At 32.8% G+C, this 25,649-nt stretch overlaps 2 protein-coding genes across 4 annotated transcripts; one reads left to right on the top strand and one right to left on the bottom strand.

Moving 5' to 3' along the window:
* Positions 1-2,707: 2,707 nt before the first annotated feature.
* Positions 2,708-5,619, bottom strand: LOC107903844 (cysteine-rich receptor-like protein kinase 2). Its single transcript, XM_016830013.2, has 7 exons — positions 4,789-5,619; positions 4,568-4,678; positions 4,268-4,407; positions 3,987-4,197; positions 3,665-3,899; positions 3,416-3,566; positions 2,708-3,313 (listed from the first exon to the last, which is right to left on the bottom strand). The coding sequence occupies exons 1-7, from the start codon at positions 5,543-5,545 to the stop codon at positions 2,966-2,968; spliced, it is 1,953 nt and encodes a 650-aa protein (XP_016685502.2). The 5' UTR covers positions 5,546-5,619; the 3' UTR covers positions 2,708-2,965.
* A 4,160-nt stretch (positions 5,620-9,779) lies between these two features.
* On the top strand, positions 9,780-17,997 carry LOC107903845 (uncharacterized). Of its 3 annotated transcripts, XM_041092870.1 has the most exons (7): positions 9,781-10,058; positions 16,199-16,345; positions 16,434-16,671; positions 16,754-16,952; positions 17,033-17,125; positions 17,200-17,301; positions 17,458-17,997. In XM_041092870.1, the coding sequence occupies exons 4-7, from the start codon at positions 16,875-16,877 to the stop codon at positions 17,659-17,661; spliced, it is 477 nt and encodes a 158-aa protein (XP_040948804.1). In that variant the 5' UTR covers positions 9,781-10,058; positions 16,199-16,345; positions 16,434-16,671; positions 16,754-16,874; the 3' UTR covers positions 17,662-17,997. The 3 variants fall into 3 exon arrangements, with proteins under 3 accessions (XP_040948803.1, XP_040948804.1, XP_040948802.1); XM_041092868.1 differs by lacking the exon at positions 16,199-16,345; XM_041092869.1 differs by lacking the exons at positions 16,199-16,345; positions 16,434-16,671 and having other exon boundaries at positions 9,780-10,058.
* Positions 17,998-25,649: the final 7,652 nt, after the last annotated feature.

The following is a 25,649-nucleotide window of genomic DNA, read 5'->3' as shown; positions in this document are numbered from 1 at the left end:
TTATATACATTTAATTATTTCACATATATTTTTCAGATTATTTATATATATTATTTCTTTCCATTTTTATAATTTTAATAATTGACATATATATTTTAGATTGTATATATTTTTCTAAATTTTTATATTTTATTTTCATTTTTGTACAATTTTTTATAATTTATACATATTTTATCAAAGAAAAATGATATATTTTATAAAGGAATGCCGAGTGGTACTTTTTTATTGGCCACAACATGTTAAATGATGCTTTTTCATTCGCCAAATTTACCCAACGTTTTTTTAACATCTATTAAAAGAGGGCCCAGGAACTTAACTTTGGTGCTTAGGCATCATCTATGAACCAAATGATAACACATCACTAAAAATGAAGTTAAAAGAATTTAGTTATAAAATTTTACGACGATGTGTTATAATTTGGTTAACATATGGTGCAAATTATATAGATAAGTACTGTTGAGGCAAGTTGTGCTGATTGAAGTTGAGTGGCTACTGCAGGCTGTCACTTAGGCAATTTAATTATTTACCTTATTTGAATTGGCAATTTAATGAAGAAAAATTTTGGACTAGTTAATGTGCTGTTACACTGAAGGTACTATGGTCCATCTATGGAAATAATCCTTGATTTTTGAAGTTTAGATTGGATTCGAGTGAATTAATTCAACCCTTGGAATGTGAAGATTCAATCAAAATTGAGTTGCTTATTTTGGAGATCATACTTTAAATTTTTTACATAATTTGGTTCGTATCCATTTATAATGTCATTAGTTGGTCTAAAGAGTTGATATCGTAAACGATTTCTTCATTTTTTTTCTTAAGGACAACATTCTAACATAAAAAATATTTTATCATGATGAATTCGAATAAGTGTTTTTTATTTTAAGAAAAATCCACATCCATATTTTTAATGTTATTATTATTATATTGTTTGGCCCAAAAATACCAATTGGGTGAATTAGTATTTTAAAAATTTCTAAAAAATATTCCAAAATAAAAGAGAAAGGGAGAATAGCTGGGAGAAATTGATTTATAGTGGGTCGGCCCTAATTGCCTATCTCCACTACTTTTGGTATACCTCAAACAATGATTTTTCAATGTATTATAAGAATTGAAACCTTTCAAGGAGAAGGTATATCCTTTACAATACTATATTTTTCTTAAGACTTAGATAGAATCTTTTCTCCTGGATTTTATGTTTAAACTAAAACCTTTTCTAGTTTATGTGGCTCAACTAAAATCTTCCTAATTACAATTGATGATATGAAAGAAAGTACAAAAAAAGAAACCATCTACAAGGTATGAGTTTGCAAAAATTAAGCTCAAATCGAAATGAAGTGAGAGTGATAAAAGATATTACAATAAGCTACTAAGATATTTGTACAAGAGAAAAAGAAAGAAGGAAGAACTTGAAGATTTTCTCTTGACTTTGATTGTTGGATGTTCAACTCTTGAATATTGACTTGTTCTTAATGAGTAATTATATTAGGAAAGCGATTTGTAGTCATTTATAATTATTAGGGATGTTTTAGAGTCGTTCAAAGCATTAATTTGAAGCTCAAGTATGTATCGATACATTTCATAAAAAAATGGCTATAAGAAAATTGTTGTACAAGAAAACCTATGTTCCAAAACATGATGTATAGGAACATATATACGTTTCAATACCCTTTTAAAGTCAATGGCTTATTAACTCTTTATATCCCGATAAATTAAAATATGTATCGAAATCTAGTTCTAGACTTATATAAAATTAATTTAAACTTTTTAAAACACTTTGACATTGATTTTAAAAAAATATTAAGATAAGTTAAATTTTTGAGTGTTTTGCAAGTCTTTGAAAACATTTTTAAAATGTTTGAATTTTCGCTTATCTTTTTACTAAATAATTTAGGGAATATAATATAAATAAAATTTATTTTAAATATTGTTATATCAAAATTTTGGAACATTAAAGCAAATATATATGATTATCAAGTGATTTTTTTTTATTTCAAAATCTCACACTCATGAATTTTTTAGACTAAATTTCAAATCTAAAAGTATATAAAAACTTACAACATATTTAACCTTGAAATTTTTTATTTAAAATTTGACAAAAACAAATAATAAACTTAATGGAAAGCATAGATTCGACCCTTTGTGTGCCTAAATCCATTGGTACTGTTTTTGGGTGTTGAAAAGAAATCAATAAATTGATAAAATAATTATTTAAAAGAAACAAGCGATTAATGAAACAAATCTTTTTTACTAGGATTGTCTAATATGATTAAGCAAAAAAGTAGAAATTTTTTATTTATTTATAAGTTAAAAATCATAGTTACTTCTATCGAATTAAATTTTATTTTTATTTAATTTATAATTAATTTTACTTTTATGATGTAAAATATTTTATATTTAAAACAATAAAACAATCTAAAATATCATATAAAATTTATTTTTTTTCGAAAAGATTATATAAAAGTTATTGATTATTTTTATTTACTTAAATGAAAAAACTTTCCTACCTTATCAAATAATATTAAAAATTCATAAAATAAAATTGAAAAACACATAATTAGTCAAAGGAAACTAAGTATGAAAATCCGAAGGTGCAACCAGACGGAATCGAACTTAGCGCAATTGTCTTACAATCTGTTGTCCGGCTTTAATTCAGATAATATTTGTATGCTTAATTATTTTTAAAATCATATTTTATGCTCAAATTTATGTTAAACACAAATATCAAATATGGATATTTCATGAATAATAAAGATTCCAGTAATATAAATCAACAATATTTTTCATTGTAAGTTACAGAACAGTGTTGTCTCGCTTAGCCATTCTCATCTGAAATGGAATTAGCTTGCTTAGGTAATTTTACTATCATATTGCATTTATAATTATTTATTCTACCTAGTGGGATCATTTTGAAGGTTTAATTTCCCCCAATATACTCTTTCACTTGCGTCTGATCTGACTTTAAAGATCATCTAGGGTAAAAAGAACTATGGGTGATAGTGGCAATCGAATCAGTACCGGCTGCATTAATGGGATGCCATTCGTTCTCACTGCGGTCGTTGAATTCCATGGTATTTTCATCCATAAAAGGAGGAGGAGTTGGTGCAGGGAGGTCTTCATCTTTCCTTTTTAGCATCTCTAGTACCTTCCACATTGATGGTCTTAGTGATCGACTCTCTTGTGTGCAAAGTAGTCCTATATGCACTACTCTCGAAACCTCATTCTTCACACTCTTGTTGCTTCGGTTATCGTCACTTAACATTAAATTTGGGTCATAAATCTCCTCCATTGTCCCTAATTGAAAGTGTTTCCATGCCTGTTTCCACACATGAAAACACGAAAATATCAAGGAACCTTTAGTTTTTTTTCTCACAAAGTGGTGCTTTGTGTAGGAAAAAAGTTTATGTTTGAAGCTTACTATGGCAACCACGCTGTATGAGTAATCCGTGTATTGACCCTTGTTGTTTTGCGTCCCGGTAACAATCTCTAGTAAAAGAACTCCAAAACTATAAATATCCGCCTTCTCCGTTAACCGCCCATTGGCTAAGTATTCAGGAGCCATATATCCCCTGTAGATGGTCGAACAAAAGTTATTTTTTGTGCTAAATAATAAATCATTCCTAGAACAAATAGAAAAAAAAAAAACAATGGTGATGCTTTTGCTTACAATGTTCCAGCAATGGCAGTGCTAATGTGACTCTGATCTTCCTCAAAAGTCCTCGCCAACCCGAAGTCAGCGATTTTGGCTCGGAACTTTAAATCCAACAGAATATTGCTGGCTTTTATATCTCTATGAATGATTTTGTTCGTGGGGTTGCCATGAAGATGAACTAAACCTTCTACGGTCCCCATGATGATTTTGAATCTCTTTTCCCAGTTAAGTTCTTTACCTCTGCAGTGATCTATTTATGTTTTGAAAGGGAGAAATAACTTACAGTGAATTGGATGATGACACGTTATCAAAAGTATCCGACATGAATAAAATTTACCGAAGATGAAGTGATCGAGACTCTTGTTAGGGAGGAACTCATAAACGAGAAGACTTTCAGGTCCGCAACAACTACATCCCAACAATCTCACTAGGTTTTTATGCTCCACACTGCTTATGATGTTGACTTCATTGTAGAAATCTGCTGCTCGGTGTCGATTGTTAATGAAAAGTCTCTTGACAGCAATCTCTCTTCCATCAGACAGAGCTCCCTACAGGTGATAGATAAATGATTAACCATAAAATACCCGTTAAATGTAGAAAGCAAAGCACATCAACTACCTTATAAACGGTCCCGAATCCTCCTTGCCCAAGCTTGTTTGCCTCGTCAAATGAACCGGTAGCCTTCTCGAGGGTAGAGTACTTGAAATTCAAGTTACTATCACGAAGGACTTTCACCCACTTTTCTGCATCATTTGAACCTCAAAAGACGAGGCTCACCACTATTCCAGATAGCAATATTGTAATAATTCAATGGAGTTGAATAATTTAGATAACATTGGCTAACATTCCTTTATTCTTTTGAGGTGACTGCATGATCAAACTGAGCTAAACATTTGATTCAGTAAATAAGCCTTTTACCTCTTTTCTTTTGTATGTATCTGCGTTTCCTGATATAAACTCCAATACCTACACCAACAGCTAAAACAACAAGCGAACTGACGGTAGAAATTACTATAGTTATAACGGTTCCTGCAAATTCATGAATACATATCAAGTTAGCTTATGAATTTTGTCACATATAGTGCCAGCAAAATAACTCAAACCTATCAGACTTCTGATTCGATTATATATTCTTTTACCTTCTGAAATTCCATCTGCAAGTTCTTTATTGAGGAAATCTATGTTCGAGTATCTCATGAAGCAACCAGTATAGAGTGCCCGTCCCTCAGACCATGGCAAGCACCTTAACATCTCCGCCGATGCATTCTCGAAACATGCTTTACAAGAACTTCGGTTCAACGTCCGCCAGCAATCGACCAGAACATTGACCGTCTCATTTGTTCCCGAAACCGGAACCTGTGCTTTACCATAGCCTTTGTTTTTCAGTGCAGTAGCCACCGCATGTGACACTGCTTCTTTTACCGATGTTTGGAAACTCAATCCCTTGCGGCTTGCATTCCCACAGACTACCATGTCGTTAGGTCCCAGGTACTCATCATAGTAGCTATAATTCCCGGATCTCATAAAGCACCCATCAAGGAAAACTCGGGCGCCGTTGAACGGAAAGCATTGAGGAAGAATCGAACGACCCGCAGCATAGCACAATGTACAGTCGACCAATGATAGATCCCCATAACATTGAGCTAGGCCATGGGTAGTGTCAAACCCTGAACCAGAAACTGCTATTCCAAAACCTGATTCACGCATCTGTTCACTGAGTTTCTGCATCACAGCAATGAAACTTGAAACCAACGAAGTTTTGTTATACTCCACTACGTTGGTACATGTCATATTCACTATTTCGGCTCTCGATAATCCTCCAACTCTTTTATGTAATGAGAGAGATTCCATCATAAGAAGAACCACAAAAATGTGTTGAATTATTTTATTATCCATTTTCTTCAACTTGAGGTGGGAAATTATCTTCAACTTCTATTAAGGCTCAAGAAATTGGTGCCATCAATTGTGAATTTTTTCAATGAACCTGGAAAACATCCGTATTTATGCCACATAAATAGAGGAGAGACAAAAATCTTATGTTAATTGGACTTGAATATAAGTATTAGATATCGATCTGTAATTAAATAAGCCCAATGTTATTTCGAGTGCCATTTCGATTATTTTCTCTTTACATGTTGTGGTCATCAAAAACTTGGTTCTCATTTTGTATAATATATAATTTATAAGGGTTAAAAGTTGCTTCCAACAGCCTAAAACATATTGTCAAGTCTCGAGACATACATTGAATTGATAATTTTTAAGCCTAAAATTTGCTTCCAACAATTAGGATTCATCCCCAATAACTATAAAATCTACAAACTTGTTCCTTAATATAAATACATTTCAAGAACACTTCAAGACTCAAGAAAGAGATATCCAAGCATCAAGATCAAGAGAAAAGTCTTCAAATCTTTATTCTTTCATTTCTCTTGTGAATATTCTCTAGGAGTTTATTGTTAGATCTTTTATCACTCTCATTTCATTTCTATGGGAGCTTAATTTTTGTAAACACATGCTTTGTAGAGGTCACTTTGTTTACTCTCTTTCACATCACCAATTGTTCTATTTTGGCCATAAAAATTAGGGGAAAATGTTTTATCTAAGCCTTGTGAAAAAAATAGAGATTGTAAAGGTTATACATTTTCCTTGAAAGGTAACAGTTCAAGTATAGTGAATTGGAAAATCTTTAATTGAGGTATATCAATTTAGTGAGTGGAAGCAGGCAATTGAGGTCGAACCACTATAAATCAAATTGTTTAAGCTTTTTATTCTTTTCCTTATCATTCAGAAAAGTATACAAAAAAATTTTAAAATACCAATTTACACCCTTAGTATTTTTGGGCCTAACAAAATGACTATGCCATTGGTGTAGCACTTACTACACCATATGTTCAAAATTACTTTAAGAGGACATTCGGTGTAAGAAACGTAAGATTACCTCTTATAATGCCTCAAAAATTTTAGTGTTGAAATACATGATGTTTCGGAATTTAAACAAAGAGGTTTCCAATAATTAATATCGTATTATTCCATGAAAGTGAACTTTCACCGAGACTTATTATTAAATTGGTTGGAGGTAAAAAAATTTTGAAAGAAAAGTAAAATTGTCTAGTAACAAATCTAAGGTTTAGATTTTATTAAGGAAAGAAGATTGAGGGGTTTATGTGGGAATTTTACCTCAGGGCTATTTTAGTTATATTTTTTCGAAGGAAAATAGAAGTGAAAGTTTGTTTTCATGTTCTCTTTCACGCCGAACCAAGAAAAGAACAAGGGAAGAAAAAATTTTCTCAACATTTCTTCAATCTTTGAGCCAAAATCTATCAATTAAAGAAGATAAAGGAGATTATTCATGTTTTGTCGACGATTACAAGAGAACTTTTACATGGTTGAGTGAAATCTTTGTCATTTTCTTCCTATTCCCGGGAAGAAAATGATTTTTGGTGTTTCTTAATGAATTTTGGAGAGGAATTAGGTGTTTAATGAGAATTAAATCAGAATTAAATCTTTAAAAATAAATTTTAGTGAAGATTAGGTTGAGTCTTGATGGGGTTTTGGAAAGCGAGAGGTTTCATTGTATCCAATTTAATTGATTACATTTTTCGATATAATCTTATTAATTTGATATGAAGAAACGGCAAAAGTTGTGGAGTGATTGTTTCTAGGCATTGAACCTTTGGAATAACGGCTTGTATTTTTCGCTAATTTACGTGCTTAAAGGAGTGAAACGAATAAGCTAATAGTTGATTTACGATTTGATTATAGGTTGATAATAAAATTTTTAATATGTTGATTGGAATAAAAGTTGTTTAAATGATAATGATATTAAATTATAATCCTTGAAAATTTTGTTTGGAAAGTTAGTTGGATACTCGAGTTTAGAATTTAGTATTTGTAAGCTTTTGCATTCGAGAGTTTGCACATTAACGAGTTTGATTAACTAAGTCCTGTATTATAAAAATTTAACGTCTTATCATATAATAGCTCGTGTATTCGATGCTACTAGCATAAGTGATTACTTGGGTTAAAAGTATAAAAGAGTTCATGAATATGGTGATGTTTAAATATCGATTGATTCCTATGACTATGCTTAATTGAGTAACTTCACATTTTAAATAAATGTGGTTGAGATATTGACATAGTAATTGTACCAAGTATGGTATGGGTTGTTTGATTTCAGTTAAATTTTACTATTAACCCTTGTATTTTGTTAAAGTTATAGATTTAGTCATTATACTTTAAATTAATTAAATTTTGTCATGTATTTTTTGAATTGATCAATTTTAATCCCTATACTTTTTAAAATTTGAAATTTTAGTCCTAACCTAAATAGTAGCTATTAACTCTATTCAGTTAAATTCAATTACTAGTCTTGTACTAACATACAGTTGCAAATTTAGTCCATATTCTCCAATTGGATTATTTTAAGTTCCTAACAATTTCGAAATTTGAAACTTTAGTCTTGATGCACATGACATCCATTGATCTATTAACTGGATTTTTAGTAAGTAATATATGGGCACTATAGCAAAATAGGTTTTTAGTGGCGTTTATAGCGGTGTTTGAATAAAAAACGCCGCAAAAGATCAAGTATTAGCGGTGCTTTTCAAAAAGCGCCGCAATAGATCAAGAATTAGCGGCGCTTTATGTAAAACACCGCAAAAAAGTTGAGCAAAACGACTTCGTTTTTTGTTGAGCTTTATTGGCTTTAGTGGCGCTTTTTAAAAAACACCGCAATAGATCGAGCTTTAGCAGCGCTTTCTGAGAAACGCCGCTATAGATCAAGAATTAGCGGCGCTTTATGTAAAACGCCGCAAAAAAGTTGAGCAAAACGACTTTGTTTTTTGTTGAGCTTTATTGGCTTTAGTGGCGCCTTTTAAAGAACGCCACAATAGATCGAGCATTAGCGGCGCTAACTGAGAAACGCCGCAATAGATTGAGTTTTAGCGGTGCTTTCTGAGAAACGCCGCTATAGATAAAGAATTAGCGGCGTTTTTTGTAAAATACCGCAAAAAATTTGAGCAAAACGACTTCGTTTTTTGTTGAGCATTAGTGGCATTAGCGGCGCTTTTTCAACAAACTCCGCAATAGATCAAGCATTAGCGGCATGTTTTTAGAAACATCGCAAAAAATTTGAGAAAACGACGTCGTTTGTTGTTGAGCTTTAGTGGAATTAACGGCGTTTTTGATAAAAATGCCGTAAAAAATAAATTTATTTTAGGGTTTAGGGATTAGTATTTAAGGTTTATTGTATATGGTTTAGGGTTTTAAGGTTCATGATATAATGTTTATTATTTTGGTATTAAAGTTTTGAGTTTAGGGTTTATGGTATATGTTTAGGATTTAGGGTTTAAAGTTTAGGGTTTATGATTTGGTGTTAAGAGGTTAGTGTTTACGACTCATAAGACTTAGAAGTTTAAGATTTTAGGGTTTGGTGTTTATGGTTTAATGTATAGTGTTTATGGTTTAGGGTTTATGGGTTTTAGGATTTAGGATTTAAGGTTTTATGGTTTTAGGATTTAATTACTTTTGTGATACCAAATTCAAAAAAAAAATTTGTTTTTTACTTCTTTTTATGTTATAATATATATATACAAGATTTTAGGTTCTAAGTGACATGATTGCTTAATTTATTGACTCGTAGCATATATATTATGATGACATTTGATAATTGTGTTATTTACTTTTGTTTTTTCACTTAAAAATAGAATATAATTTTAAAATTATAATACATTATTTGAATAATATCAGTAATTTATAAATTTGAATATTTAAAATACTTAAATTATACACTCTCTAAGATTTATAAAATTTATAAAATTTTAACAATTAAAAATAATGTCATATTAATGTATCAAATTTTAATTTTATAAAACTATTAAAAATTTGAAATTTTTTAAATAATATTATTTTAGACATATATATATTTAAAAAGTCAATCATTAGCGGCGTTTCTCTGAAAAACACCGTAAAATATAAGCAATAGCGGCGTTTGGACTAAAAATGCCGTGAATATGTATTAAAAATTAAACAAAACGACACCGTTTCAGTGCAGGAATTTAATTTATTAATGACGTTTTTGCTGAAACGTCGCAAAAGTTATAAAATTAGTAGCGTTTTTTTAAGCGCTGCAAATGTTGCAATACTAAACGGCCTCGTTTTCTTCCACAAATCAGTTTTCTTCCACATTCCCGCTCCCAACCCCTAATTCCCCTTCCGAATCCCTAATCAGTCATTCACAGAGACGACTTGTTTCGGTTCTTCGATTTTTGTTTCTTCGATTCTTCATTTGGTTTATTTACTTAAAAAGAAAAGATTTGTTTCGGTTTCTTGTCAACATTCATACGAAGACAGAGAAGACGAAGAAGGAAAAGAACATTCCCATTCTGTTTTTTGGTCAAGCTTCAATCAGGTTCTTTTTTTTTTTGCATGTTTCAACTTTGGGTTTTTCATGTTTTTGTGATTTTTTTGTTTATATTTTGTTGTTGACCTTGAAATGTAGTCAAATCGTCTTTGATTTTAGGGTTTTTGATCCCTACAAACATTCTCATTTCACCCTTTTACTCGTGGAATCCGTTCCGAAGTGCTTTCATTTCTCTTCATCTTCCTCAAGTTACTGTTTTCTTTTCCCTTAATTCAAGTTTTGGAGTTGGATTAGGGTTTTAGTTTGAATCCCTTTTTGATTCACACTGTACTGTTAGTTTAAAAAAATGGCTTGTTACGTTGGCTTATTAGGAATTGCTGTTGTAATTTAGCAATTTGGTTGTCTTGTTATGTTGTCTGCTAGTGTACTGAGATGAATTTGATGCTAAAATTTTATCTTAATTTTGGGTCTGTAAGGGTGCTTGTTGTATTTGTTTTTATTAGTTTTGTTTTGACAACACTACTTTATTAATAAACTTATTTTGCTTTTCTAAAGCATGATACGTTTGTTTTTCAATCAGGTAAGCAGAATTTTAATTGCTCATATGTATACGTATCAGTGAATTATGAAGTTTGGTATTTTTTGTTATGCTAAGTTCTTCATGTTTTGGGTCTGGTTTAATTTTGGTATGGTAAACTAGTTCTTAGTAAATGGGTTAGATTATGAGTTGATTGATGTAAGATTGTGTGCTGCTCCCAGGAAAGAAATTATTCTGTGCTTGGTAGATATTTGGCTGTTTAGATACTACTTGAAATTTTTATTGATCAATTTAGTATTCAATACTGAAACTTGGCTTAACAAATTGAATTCAATCCTGTGTAAGTATAATGTGGGTAAACTTTGAAGCATGCTACTGAAACAGATGACTAGTGACCTTAGGTTTTCGGAAACATCAAAGTATGTATTTATGTATTATGTATGTATACCTTGGTATCTGACTTTCATGTATTATAGGACTCTGTTTTGTTTAAATAAGTAATGCTTTTTTACATTTTGCTTGGCTTTTCATAAATTTTTTTGTTTATCTAACAAACAAATTTCTACTTAAACTGGCTGAAGCACGTGAAAAATCCTATTTGCACACTCTTGTAAATATTAGATCCTTATATGATCAATTTCAAAGGTTTGACCCTCACATAAACAATCCCTAAAAAGTTGGATTTAATTTCAGCATTTAACCTTAAATTTACTTGAAAACTATTTATGAACTTTATGTGTATAATTTAAGACTACATTTTAATCTTTTAACAATAAGGATTGCATTAAATCTAAAGTCGAATTAGATCAGATACTGTTCAAGAGGCAAGCTGTTCATGCATTGTTTTTTCGTTTAAAATGATAAACTCAAATCTAAAACCTTAGTTAGGAGATATCAAATTTTTTACCATTTCACTCCATGGGTTGCAAAATATTTACAGACTAGGAAAGTTGTAACTAGAAAAGTTGGATCTAAAGCGTATGAGTAATTTGAGAATTATTTGAACAAGTGGAATACCAGGAAAGAGATTCTAGTTTTAACTATTCCTATGCAATTTTAAAAATAATTACATATATTATATTTTAAATATTAAAACCTATATTTTTAATATATAACCTATATTAAGTATGGATATATAACCTATATTTCAAATTCATTACTAATAACTTTTTAAATTTTAAAAATAATTAAAAATATTATATTTTAAATATTAAAACCTATATTTTTAATATATAACGTATATTAGTATGGATATATAACCTATATTTCAAATTCATTACTAATAACTTTTTAAATTTTAAACATAATTATTTATTTTATATTTTAAATATTAAAACCTATATTTTTAATATATAACCTATATTAGTATGAATATATTACCTATATTTCAAATTCATTACTAATAAAATTTTCAATTTTATACATAATTATAAATATTATATTTTAAATATTAAAACCTATATTTTTAATATATAACCTATATTAGTATGGATATATTACCTATATTTCAAATTCATTACTAATAACTTTTTAAATTTTATACATAATTATAAATATTATATTTTAATTATTAAAACCTATATTTTTAATATATAACATATATTAGTATGGATATGTAACCTATATTTCAAATTCATTACTCACATAACTTACATAACTTACATAACTTATATGTATCATATCATAACTTACATAACTCACATAACTTACATAACTCAATAACTTATATATATCATATCATAACTTACATAACTTATTTATACTTATAAATAAACAACTTACCCATGTAATTTATTGTCAACTTTAGACTTCAAGAATTAAGAAATGGACCGGTCTTGGATGAATTTGTCAATGGTAAGCAACAACTATCGAAATAGAGTACAAAGTTTTCTAAATTTTGCATTTCAAAATGCAAGCCAAGAGAATATGATTCTTTGCTCGTGTAAGAAGTGTGGCAACATCAATTGGCATTTTCGTGAAGTTGTTTACGAACATCTAATTATTGTTTGGTTTATTCGGGGGTATAAAAAATGGATTTTCCATGAAGAATGCGCACCTAGTAGAACCTCTTCAACGATTAATCCGGCTTATCCTCATAGTGCTTACCATCGGTCTGTTAGAGAAGATGACATGAAAGGTACGTTGCGGGATGCATTTTATATGCGCAGTCATGGTTTCCAATAGTTTCCACCCGACTTTGTTGCATCCAATGATTGTAATCTTGGTGGAAATGCTTTTACTGAAACGGGAAGAAGTGTACCTGATGAAGAGCCGAATGGAGAAGCGGCAAAGTTCTACATGTTACTTAATGAAATGAATGAAGAACTTTATAAGGGATCAAAATTTTCAAAAATGTCCTTCTGTATTTGTCTTTTTCAGTTAAAATGTTTGGGAGGGTGGACTGGAAACTCTTTGACAATGCTGTTAGAGTTTTTGAGAGATATGTTTTCGTTTGCAAAAATCCCTCATTCATGCAAATATATGAAGAAACTGATAAAATATTTAGGCCTTGGGTACAACAAAATTCATAGTTGCCCAAATGACTGCATGTTGTATTGGGGTGATCAGAAAAACCAACAGTGTTGTCATGCATGCGGTAAATCTCGTTGGATGAATAGAAATACAGAAGATGTGAATGATGATGAAAATCATGCACAGTCAAGGAAGAAGCCAATTAAGATTTTGTGATATTTTTCGCTAATACCAATGCTTCAAAGGTTTTCATGTCGTCGAAGACAGCCGAGTCTATGTTGTGGCACCATGATGGACGAACCGATGATGGATTACTAAGGCATCCTGCGGATTCTTTAGCTTGGAAATCATTTGACAGTAAATTTTCAAGCTTTGCAAGCGATCCTCAGAGTGTGAGGCTTGGACTAGCATCTGATGGATTTAATCCTTATAAAATCATGAGCACTTCGTACAATACTTGGCTTGTAGTGCTTGTTCCTTACAATTTGCCTCCATGGATTTGCATGAATCAATCTTCCTTTATCTTATCTATGATTATCCTTGGAGAGAAAGGTCCCAGAAATGATATTGACATTTATTTGCAGCCACTTATTGAAGAGTTAAAACAGTTATGGGCGGGTGTTGAGACATATGATGTATTGGGAAAGGAGAACTTTAATTTACGTGCAGCTTTGTTGTGGTCTATTAATGACTTCCTGGCTTATGCTAATTTATCTGGTTGGAGTACCAAGGGACGTTATGCTTGTCCTTGTTGTGCTGCGCAAACATGTTCAAAATGGCTATATAATGGGAAGAAGTTCTCTTATATGGGGCATCGTCGATGGTTACCAGGAAATCATATATATAAATTTTAGAGTACTCTATTTGACGGTATTGAAGAGTTCAGAGAAGCTCCTTCGCAGACCATTGGATCTGAAATCTTATTTATGTTGAAATATATGAATTTCAGTTATGGGAAGATAAATCAACCGCCCAACACGCAAATAAAGAGAAGATCGATGGATGAATCTGATGATGAATCTGATGAAGAGGATGATCCTAAAGAGGCATACTTGTGGAAAAAGAAGAAGTATTTTTTTAGTTACCTTATTGAGAGCATCACATTTTACGACACAATCTTGATATCATGCATATTGAGAAAATTGTTTGCGAGAACATCATTGGGACAATTTTGAACATTGATGAAAAATCGAAAGACAATCTTCAGAGTCGACTTGATTTAGTTCACATGGGAATTCAGTGTGATCTTCATCCCCAAGTACTTATGAATGAGAAATATCGGTTGTCGCCTTCTATTTATTCAATGTCGAAGAAAGAGAAAGAAATGTTTTTATGATGTTGAAGGATATAAAGGTTCCAGATGCGTATGCATCAAATATATCTCGATGTGTGAGTCATAAAGATCAAAGACTATATTCCTTAAAATTACATGATTATCACATCTTGATGCAAGATTTACTGCTAGTTGTTTTACGGTGTTCTATGTCAAAAAAGGTGACATCTTGTATAATTGAACTATCCAATATAATGAAAGTCATTTGTGGCAAAGTTTTGAATGTTGAAGAACTTGAAAAAGTACCAGATCGAGCCGCTTTGACTTTATGCAATTTGGAGAAGATCTTCCTACCTCCCTTATTCACTATTATGGTGTACTTGCTAATCCATCTCCCTTATGAAGCAATACTTGGTAGACCCGTTTTCTATCGATGGATGTATCCTATAGAAAGGTTCTAATTTATTTGTAAATTATTCATTCATTCACCTCTATGTCTTTAGTTACAACTTTTGATAAAGTTGTATATCGTGTTTAGGTTCCTATCCAAATTGAAGTCTTATTACCGTAATAAGCGTTATTCAGAAGGATCAATTGCAGAAGGTTACTTGGCAGAGGAGTGTATGACTTTCTGTTCTAGATATTTAGAAGATGTTGAAACAAGACTGAACAGACCAAGTAGAAATGTTGGGCTCACTGATCATAACTTGGTCGAAACTTATTTATTTCAAAGTTATGGAGAACCAATCAGCAAAGTTGAAATTGTAGAATTAGATGATAGCTCGTGGGTACAAGCACATCGATATGTTCTTTTTCACCACGATTCAATGGAACCATTACGCAAGTAAGTTTTAGAATTTGATAAATAGTCATCTTTTTAATTTGTTTATCTTCTAACAAAGTAAACCTCTTTTTAACATAGTGAGTACAAACAAATCTTGAGATCTCATTCACGCTGCCGAAGATTACAACATCGAGAGATTAATAAGTTATTCAGAGAATCTTTTCATGTATGGTTAAGCTAAACGGTATGCAATTGAAGCTTTCACTGACAAATAATAATGTTTTCTCATAACAGTTATAATTACTCAATTTATTTTCGATTCAATAGGTTTGGAGTCGAAAGGACGCTAATGATGATGTTAAATGGCTTTCCCAAGGTCCGAATAAAGTAGTAAAAAGATATAGTGCCTTCCTCATCAACGAATTCAAATTTCATACGAAATATCGCGAGAGATTGAGTAGAACTCAAAATTGTGGAATAGTTGTTAATTCTTCAATTACAAGTTATGCTAGTGCTAGGGACAGTAATCCTGTTAAGGGAAATGTGGAGTATTACGGACTTCTTACTGACATTATTGAGTTGGATTACTATAGCAAATGGAAAGTTGTCTCATCTCGATGTGATTGGGCTGATGTTAATACTGTTCGCAAAATTAAACAAGATCAATTTGGTTTTAAAATGGGGAACTTCTCTCGATTGATTCACACTGGACAACAATTGATAGATGAGCTGTATGTATTTTCTTTTCAAGTAAAACAAGTTTTTTACTCGAAAGATCCAACTGATGAGGGTTGGTACGTTGTACTCCATAACATCCCTAGAGACTTGTTTGACATGGGCAACGGAAGTAGAGATGACATCGACGAAAGATCAGAAACTGTCTTTTCCAGAACAAAACTTAAATGAAAATATCCCTAGTACTAGTACATAATTTCAATGGGTTCGCTAGGATGTTGATGAAGATATTTACGAATTATGATGTAGTAAGATTTTACGATTTTCTAATTATGTGTAATATCATGATTTAAATCTTGGTATTATTAAATATTTCAACTATTTTATATGTACTATTATTGTTGTAATTAGTTACTAAAATTTTAACTATTTTATGTGTATTGCAGATAAAATACCTAGAAGAAGATTACGAGCTCTAAGTATTGTTCAAAATACTCCAAATTCGGAAGAAACAAATAGTTAACAATAGACTGCTATTGGATCTTCGAATGCTCTGAATACACTTGATGAACCTAAAGAAATTCAAAAATAATGTTAAATTTAATTTACATGCATGTTGATTTTTATTATTGATTTCTTTTTCAAAATATTATATTATAATATACCATTTTCAACTGAAAGTGATGGGACGCGTAGAGGTCGAGGACGTACGCTACTTAAAGATTTATACGAGTTAAATCCTGTTGAGCATGTCAAAGTATCTAGAAACAATCTTGGTCAGCCTGTTGGATCAGAAGCTCGACTTTTAGTAGGATATTTGGGCATTATAGCACGAAATGCCAATATGTTGCCTATTAACTACGAGTCATGGCATCAAATGCCTGATAGTAATAGAAATCAAGCTCTTGAAAATATTAAGGTAACAAAACGTGAATGTAATTTATAATACTTTGGTTTAAGTTTCATTTATATTTACTTTTCTAAACTTGTGTTTTTTGTAGGAGAGGTTTGCTTTAGAGGTCTGGATAATTATGTCAAGAAGGCATTGGGAAAAATATGGAGAGACCATAAAAGTACTTTAAAGAAAGAATATTTTAAGACAAAAATAACCCTCGAAGAGAAATGCGAAATGTCCCGCCGGAAATGTTGAGGTACCAATGGAAAGATGTGATTAGAGTTTGGAATTCAAAGAAAAGAAGGGTATTACATACTTCCAAACTCTTATAATTATTTCGGTTTATAGTATTTACGATATACGTAATAATAATTTCATAATGTAGGATTGTGAACAAGTTGGAACAAGCAGCAGGCAAAAACAGAAATTCACTCACACAGCTGGGTCGAAAAGTTTTGCTTATGTAGCTGAGGCCGAGGTATTTTGAATTTATTAATAGTGTCAAATATTTATTACTTTCTATTAAATAATATTTTTACTACTACATTGTAGGAACTGTCGTCTGGTCAAAAAGTTGAACGCCTTCAGCTTTTTGACATTACACATAGGAAGAAAGATGAATCTCCTATGACTTCTGAAGCTACAGAAATTATGGTATGTTTACTTAATAAAATTTGAATTATTTTAAATATTTATAGTGTTTAATTATACTGGTTTAGTTCTTTGTTTGTAATGTAAATAATGTTAAGTTACGTTGCATTTGTTTTTATAATATATATTGCGTTTCTAACTCTTTGATTGATTTATTAGGAGAAACTAAAGGATAAAAAGGCGGAGTATGAAGCGATTGCTTCGAGTGATAGATCTGTTCATCTTGATGACATAGATAATTGGATTATTACTGAAGTTTTGGGTCCTAAAAGGTATGGTCAGGTTTTATTTCAAGGATCTTTTGTTAACCCAACCCAATATTTTGGATCCAACTCACAGCAATACATGCCTTCGGGGAGTTAGACTTAAGTTGAAGTTCAGAAATTAAGAGACTAGATGGCACAAATGCAAGCGAGCACAGATGAGCGAATTGCTCAACTTAAAGCGAAAGCTGAAAGAAAATATTAAGAACTCCAGCTACAACTTAAAGCGGAGGCAACAACGAGAGAAGCAGAGCAGAGCAAAAAGTACGATGCACTCCAGCTACAGCTTCAGAATATGATGAAGATGTTTCAGCAGTCGCAAAATCCGCCACTATTGTATGAATATTTTTAACATTTTAACTTTTAACATTATTGTAAGAATAATTTGAATTATACTTCATTTATCAATTTATATCATATATCTTTCATTGAATTTGAAGTATCATTTAGATCTGTTGTTTTTGGTTGGATTCCATGCTATAGAAAGGGTTACATATGGATGAAAATTGGATGCTACAAATCTGCCAAAGTTAGTGGCTTTTTTTTGTAAAACGCCGCTAAAGAACGGTACTTTTAGCGGTGTTTGTGAAAAAAATGTCGCTAAAGGTCATGTTCTTTAGCGGCATTTGTGAAAAAGGTGCCGCTAAAGGTCATGATCTTTAGCGGCGTTTGTGATAAAAGCGTCACTAAAGGTCATGTTCTTTAGCGGCATTTATGTGAAAAAAAACGCTGCCAAAATTAACGACATTATCTATAGTGACCTTTTTTGCGGCTCTTCTGAAAGCACCGCAAATACTTTTAGCGATGCTTAAAAGACGCCATTAAAAGCCTGTTTTGCTGTAGTGGAAAATAACAAGTTAACATGACATTACATAAATAATAATATATTTGTTACATCAGAATTTGGAAATACTAGAACTTAATAAAATTTATAGTTATTGTTTGGTGAGAACTAAAATTTAAAAATTTGAATAGTAGAGGGACTAAAACTAACCAAATTAAAGTCTAGGAATTAAATTCATAATTTTCGTATACTACACTTATATTAGAATTTAACCTTTGATTTTTGTTTAGGTATAATTTTTTAGTTATTGTGAAATTAATAGTTTGCATGTGTTTTTAGCTTTGGTTACATGATATTTTAGAAATTAGTTGAGCACCACTGAGCTTTAAGGAAAGCTCAAAGTTCAAATGTTCGTTCCATGCGCAGATCATATGTAGAGATTCGAAGAGATAATTGGTCAAGCAACATTATCTCGAGTCTTCACAAATTTATTTTTTATTTCCATAAAGACTTATGCTTTGGTTTTAGCATGGCATGTACTTAAAATTATCTTATTTGTTAATACCATTTTCATTTCAGTTTGAGTTTTACTATTGTTTTTGGTTATATTAGATCATCTTGAGTTACAAGTTTTGTTTGCTAAAGAAGTTTTAAATAAAATTTTGTTGAAGTTTTTAGCAAGCAAAAGTTGATAGTTTTGGTTTCTATTTTGCCAAGGCTACCAATTTTCATTTTTATGATGTATGCCGCCTAACAAGCATGTTTTGAATGAGACATTGGATACCAAATATGTTGGTTATGGTTTAGGTTTATGTTTGCTACATTTTGGTTTTTTTTTTGTATTTTTCATTGCACTATTTTAGCCTAAATTTTGCATTTCTAAGCTTGAGTATCAATACTTCTAAGTCCCGATTCAATACCTTTTGGTTGAGTATCGGTAATTAGACCCTTTATTCCAATACTTTCACAAACAATAGCCAAAGTTTTGATATATCATTGAGTTAGACAAATGCAAACTATAAAAAAAAGAAGAAGATACATGTAAAACTATTTAGTTTTAACAAATATTTATTTTAATAACAATGAAATGTTAATTTCATAGAGACATATCCATTCCTTCAAACAAAAAGATGTTGGAATAATATATATTATATAAAAGAAGGAATTGCAGGAGGGAATTATAGCTAATGAAGATTCTCAAGTACATGGAATAATAGTAAAGATATGGGAGGCTTTGGGAGAGATGGGATGAGCCCAATAATGTGAGTTAAAGGGAAATGGGGTGTAAACCTAATTACTGTAACATATGAAGAAGTTTGTTATGCATGGATTAACAACACATTGGCTAACCCTATTGACGTTAACAATGGAAGTCAACAAAATATGGTTACTGAGCAGTAGGTTTCTTTAAATAGGGAGTCAAACAAAGTAGCTAGAATTGTAAAGGGACCGAATGGAAGTTTAAGGAATGAAGGATACGACTTGGGTAACATTGAGATTATTGAGCATTTAAGTGAGAAAATTGATAAAGTTTTAGCCTTAATGAAAAATGCGTCAAGGAAAGGTTTCAAGGTTTGAAAATAACCAAAACTCAAAACACCGATTAACTTGCAAGTCCTTAAATTGGTGGACAATATGTTGAGGGAACTTGGTACACTTAGTGGTGAGATAGAGTTAACTAAGGCCAATGATGAGGATTTTGATAGTGCCATGGCTGACCTGAATAAACTTAGACTGTCTAATTGAAGCTCATACCAGTGTTAGCATAACTATGTAAGTTTGATTTTATCTAATTTATTATTCATGATGAAGTGCATGTTTTAGAATTTCCAATGTGTTACTAGTCTCACGGGCCACAGGTTAAAGTCCATGACCATTGTGCACAGAACACCCCATAGAGGTCAACTTATGAAATAGGGCTCATTTGACCTACTTGAACTGGCTCGACTCATGGAACCCATGAAGAAATCTATCTACTTGAAGCATTGGTGGCCCAGTGAAACACTCTAGTAAAATTAGAGTTATCAGGACAAATAATGTAAAACCTTAAGGGATAAAATTGTATAGAGTTTAAATCCATTAGGACTCTCAATTGTAGATAGGCTCTAATCTCAACCATTGATGTAACTCAATATGTGTCGTTGGTTTTGGGGAGCTAAACTACAAATAAAAGTCTTCCCTCTCATTTTTATTCACTCAGTTGTAAACCTTCAAGGTAATTGAATATTATTTAGAGCACTTACTCAAACACTTGGTGTGCGTTATTTTCTGTGGCTTTTTATTCTTCCATAGCTTCTTTTGTTTTAAGAGTTTGCTTCCGTTTTGCTCCAGTGCTTTAGAGAATTTTTTCTAGAATTCTTATTTTTTGAGAGTAGGTTAACTTAGGCAAGATTTGAACATAAGAAATTGCCTAAGGTCGTACAGTTTTTCAAACTAAAGATCTAGCCCCATGATAGTTAGTATCAGAGCCAGTGTTCGAAGGCATCAATTGCAAAAAGAGGAAACGAGCAGAATATCTCAATGGAGACCCGTGGGAGGTCTAGGAAAAATAACAGATCGAGGGATATGTTATTGGCTCTAAAAGGTAAGGTGACCAATCTCGAAGAATCATGAGTAGTGTGAAGGAAACACTCAAGGTAGTTGAGGGACGACCGATGGTTAGACTCGGTGAGAGTGCAACTTAGAGACTATGTGGCAGAGGCCCTTAGTGCCAATCAGGATGTGCTAAAAGAGGCATTCAATGCCTCAATGGGTGAATAGACCAAGAATCTGACTAAGAGTAATGATGTTCTTGAAGCTTCGATTGTGACTTTGAATGAGGAAACTAAGGTCGTGATAGAAAAAATTGAGGAGCTCGAAGGAGAGCTTGCTTTGTATAGAGCTGCCGTAGGAAAAGGAAAGCTGACTTTAGTTCCTAAGCAGCATAAGATGGATATACTTAAATCAAAAGAGTTCAATGGGACAAGGTTTGCGAGAGATGTGGAGAATTTTCTTTGGGGGTGGAAAAGTACTTCCGTATGGTAGGCATAGAGGATGATGCCACTAAGGTAAACATTGCTGCAGTTTATTTTACTAATATCACTCTTTTATGGTGATGTTGTAGGTCCATAGATGAGAGATGAGCTAGGACCACGATTAATACTGAGGAGGAGTTCCAAAAGGAACTAAAAATGTAGTTTTACCTGAAGTATTTCGATGAGGCTCGAGTTAAGTTGTGCTGGCTTATGCAATAATGCACTATTCGGGAGTATGTTCGAGAGTTCAATGAGTTGATGCTCTAAATCTCTGACTTGAGTGAGAAAGAAGCTTTCTACTAGTTTGAAGATGGGTTGAAGCTTTGGGCGAAGCAAAATTTGTGTCGATAAGGTATCACTAAGCTTACTATAGACATGGCTGAGGCAGAATCTTTTATCGAGCTTGATCCAAGGAAAGACAAATTCGAGTCTTCCAAGCCTAAAGAAACATGCAATTGTGGGAGAGACCATGAGGAAGATGGAAATGGCAATGGTGGCAATGGTAAGAATAGTGGCAACAAAAAATCACATAATGGGAAGTGGAAGTCCAATAATAAACTGAAGGGACTAGTGAAATGCTTCATTTGTGATTGTTCGTATATGGTGAGGGATTGTCCAAAAAAAATCTATGCTTTTTGTCATCGAAAGGGACGAGCCAGATAGAGCATCAATGAGGCTTGGTTTAATTGTGTGTTTTGTCAAAAGCCAAGAGGGTCAGAGAGAATGAGAAGAAGCCAATGAAGTGCTTTTTATGTTGTGGTTCACATAGGATGCGAGACTATTTAGAGCGATAGAAGATGTCCGGGATGAGTAAAGAGAATGAAGCTGAGCCTGTTGAATTTGAGACTTTAAAGCTTGGGTCAATGATACTCAAATCTGCGAAGGTAAAGAGGGATCGAAAGCAGAAAGGGTTAATGTATGTGGACATCAACATAACTGGTCAAAGAAAAAGTGTTCTTATTAATACAAATCTATCAGATCTATTCATATCCGAAAAAGTCATGGGTAAACTTCATCTCTTAATAAGCAAATCTACTAAAAAGATCAAGATTGTTAATTCCAAAGAGGTCTCAATTGTGAGAGTAGAACAAAAAATTAAGCTACATATCGTCAATGGAAAGACAAGGAAGACTTTGAAGTAGTACACTTAGATGATTACAACTTCGTGTTTGGCTTGAATTACCTTCACAATATTGATGCTTTGCTGATTTCTTTTGCTGACTACATTTGCATCTTGGATACTCGATAACAATAATACATTGTACCAGTGAGTCGAGACACAAGGGGTGGAACCAAGGTATTGTTGGCAATCCAGCTAGCCAAGGATGTTCCCTGTGGTGGGGATATTGACTTGGTATATGATAGTGCTGCAAAGACCCCATTGGAAATGCTATAAGGGTAGAATATTGATATGAAACCTATTGAGTTATCAGTGGGGCTACCACTTAGGGGAAAAAGTGGGTTGTGCATTAGACTTTGAGGGAAAAAAGGTGATACAAACTGGACAGTGGGATAAAGTAAATGCTACGAGCGAGGTACATCTCAAACACATATCTAGTGTTTTACATTATGACTTACCATTGGCTTGGCAAAGAAACAATGAGCCTTTCAAAGTTCTGAAGTGGGTAGGCTAAGGGGCTTACATTCCAAAGTTAGTGGCAAGACTCAAGGTAAACCTGGTGTTCAATGTAGGCATGCCTAAGCCTATTTGTGTGGATCAAGAAGATCTTGATTGAGGCAAGTCACAATAGGGGAAAGTAAGAGTGGTGGCCTCTTATGATCGATATGTACATGAGAGAAATGCAATTCGAGTTAGGCGAAGACGGAGACATAAGCCAAGGCAAATGTTTCGAAGAGCAGAACTACCCGACAGAGAGACTAGTTGATAATCAGTCGAAGCATCGAGACTGGTCCAAGACGAGTCTAACCAATTCCATTCTGAGGATGTGATGAGGGTGTCGCGAGAATGGATAGGGGAGAATGTCATGAGCCATGGATCAAAGCTTGTGACCATTGTGCACAAAGCACTTCATAGAGATCAACTTATGAAATGGGGCACATTTGATCTGCTTGAACTAGTCTAACTCGTGGAACCAATGGAGAAGCCCATCTACTTGAAGCGTTGGTGGCCTAATGAAACACTCTAGTAAAACTAAAGTTACTAGGGTAAATAGTGTAAATCCTAAAGGGATAAGATTTTATAAAGCTTAAACCCTTAAGACTCTCAATTATGGATAGACTTTAATCTCAACCGCTGAAGTAGCTCAATCTGTACCATTGGTTTTGGGGGAGCTCAACTATAAATAGAGGTCTTTCCCCTCAACTATTGAGAGCATTTACTCAAACACTTGGTGTGCGCTATTTTTCTGTGACTTTTTGTTCATTCATAGCTACTTTCTTTTTTCGAGTTTGCTTTTGCTTTGCTTCGGTGCCTTAGAGAATTTCTATTAGAATTCTCAGTTTTCGAGAGTAGGCTAACTTAAGCAGGATTTGAACCCAAGAAATCACCTAAGACGGTGCGACTTTTAGACTAAAGATCTAGCCCCGTGACATTAGTGTCAAGTTTATAAGACTATTAAAGACTTTGTTGTTGATTTACTAGCTCCATGTTCTTGTTCTTATGGAAACAACTGTTAGCGGGAGGAAAGCGGATGAGGTTATTAAGAACATAAGGTTCGATTATTCATTTAGAGTGGAATCTTAGGGCTTTTCTAGCAGTATTTGAATTACATGGTTGAGCCACTTTAATATTGATGTAATTAAGGTTGATAATCGGTTTTTCACACTAGATTCTTATGTACCAAGGAGAAAAAAGCTTACTTTCTTGCAGCAGTGTATGCAAGCCCAAACACTAGCAAGCAAAATAGGTTATGGGATCGAATGCTACATTTGAGGCCTTTGAACAACATGTCTTGAGTTTTCGAAGGTATTTTTATTGTGATTAGTTTTTTGGAGGAAAATAATATTGAAAGTGTGGCAATTGACCAAGCGAGTTCTCTTTTCAGAGATTGCATGTTTGATATTGGGTTGGAAGACTTAGGTTATACCGAACTTGGTTTTACTTGGTCAAGAGCCAATCTCCTAAAGCGTCTGGATAGGTTTATTGGTAATAAGGCATGGCTAATGAATTTTTTGCGCTCGACCATACATCATTTAGAGCGGGTGGGTAGTGATCATCAGCCCCTTCTTCTTATTTCAGGCCACTAACGACCATTTAAATTTGTGACAGTGTGGCTCTCTCACCTGAATTTCAAAGATTTCCTAAAGCAAACTTGGAACCCAGAGGTAAACATCCAACACCAATAGTGAAAGTTTTACTAATGAAGTTAAGATTTGGACAAAAGACATGTTTGGTTATATCGACTGGCAGGAAAAAAAGTTGATGTCTCGGATTGTGGGTATTCAACATGCTTTGGAAAGATATCCCTTGCACTTCTTAAAAGATCTTGAACAAAATTTGAAATTTGAACTTGAGTTGGTCCTTGAACAGAAGGAAAGCTTATGGTTTAAAAAATCTCGAGCTCAGTAGATTGAAAATGGTGATAGGAATACTCAATTCTTTTATATGTCAACTAGTTGTGTCGACGGGGCACTCACATTAGTATATTAAAGGATAATTGCAATGAATGATACGTTGACCCCACTGTTCTTTAAGAAATGGCTTTCAACTATTGTCGTATTTGTTTACTCGGGATGCTACTTTGAGGAATTATGAGATATGAGGTTACTTCCAACCAATTAGTTGAGATGCGAAGATCCTATTGGATAGTGTGGTAGGTGATTTGCTGTAATACGGTGTAGTAGATTAAACTAGTTTTCATACTTGAGGAGCTTGAATATAAGAATTTTTATTATGTTTTAGTTAAGTTTTTCATATTAGCTTTAAATTCAATAAAATGTGTATTTTGAATATTTTTATAACCTTAGGGGCCGAGTAAGGCCTAAGAGTGAGCTAACGTACTTAGTGAGTGTGCAGGATACCATTCAAAGGCATAGGAACTCAAGGTTGGTTATTGTATTACAACATGATAAGTTTCAACATAGGGAGCATAATACAAGAATTTCAAGTCTGCCACTGGTGTCGAGGCACAGCAATAGGATGTCGCGACATACCCTTGAAGCCAAACTTGAACCAGGCATGCTGCCTCCAATGTCACGATATAGGCACTAGGGTGTCGTGACACCAGCCCTGTATGAGAACAATTACAAGTGAGGGGCATTTTGGTCTGCACAATTGAAATTAACATGAAAACTTCAGCTAACCTAGGTTTGAGGATGACGACCAACCAT

This window comes from Gossypium hirsutum, chromosome D05, assembly GCF_007990345.1.
Source record: "Gossypium hirsutum isolate 1008001.06 chromosome D05, Gossypium_hirsutum_v2.1, whole genome shotgun sequence".
Taxonomy (NCBI): domain Eukaryota; kingdom Viridiplantae; phylum Streptophyta; class Magnoliopsida; order Malvales; family Malvaceae; genus Gossypium; species Gossypium hirsutum.
The sequence above is the reverse complement of the archived record's forward strand: the minus strand, read 5'-3'. Positions and strand labels throughout refer to the sequence as shown.

What these genes read in the sequence shown, in the direction of transcription:
- LOC107903844 (XM_016830013.2), bottom strand. Translation starts at nt 5,545, where the DNA reads ATGGATAATAAAATAATTCAACACATTTTTGTGGTTCTTCTTATGATG. An exon ending in ATACATACAAAAGAAAAGAG is followed by an intron (nt 4,408 to 4,567) that starts GTAAAAGGCTTA and finishes TCGTCTTTTGAG; the next exon opens with GTTCAAATGATGCAGAAAAG. An exon ending in ACTGCCATTGCTGGAACATT is followed by an intron (nt 3,567 to 3,664) that starts GTAAGCAAAAGC and finishes GACCATCTACAG; the next exon opens with GGGATATATGGCTCCTGAAT.
- LOC107903845 (XM_041092869.1), top strand. Translation starts at nt 16,875, where the DNA reads ATGCGAAATGTCCCGCCGGAAATGTTGAGGTACCAATGGAAAGATGTG. An exon ending in GGAATTCAAAGAAAAGAAGG is followed by an intron (nt 16,953 to 17,032) that starts GTATTACATACT and finishes TTCATAATGTAG; the next exon opens with GATTGTGAACAAGTTGGAAC. An exon ending in CTGAAGCTACAGAAATTATG is followed by an intron (nt 17,302 to 17,457) that starts GTATGTTTACTT and finishes TTGATTTATTAG; the next exon opens with GAGAAACTAAAGGATAAAAA.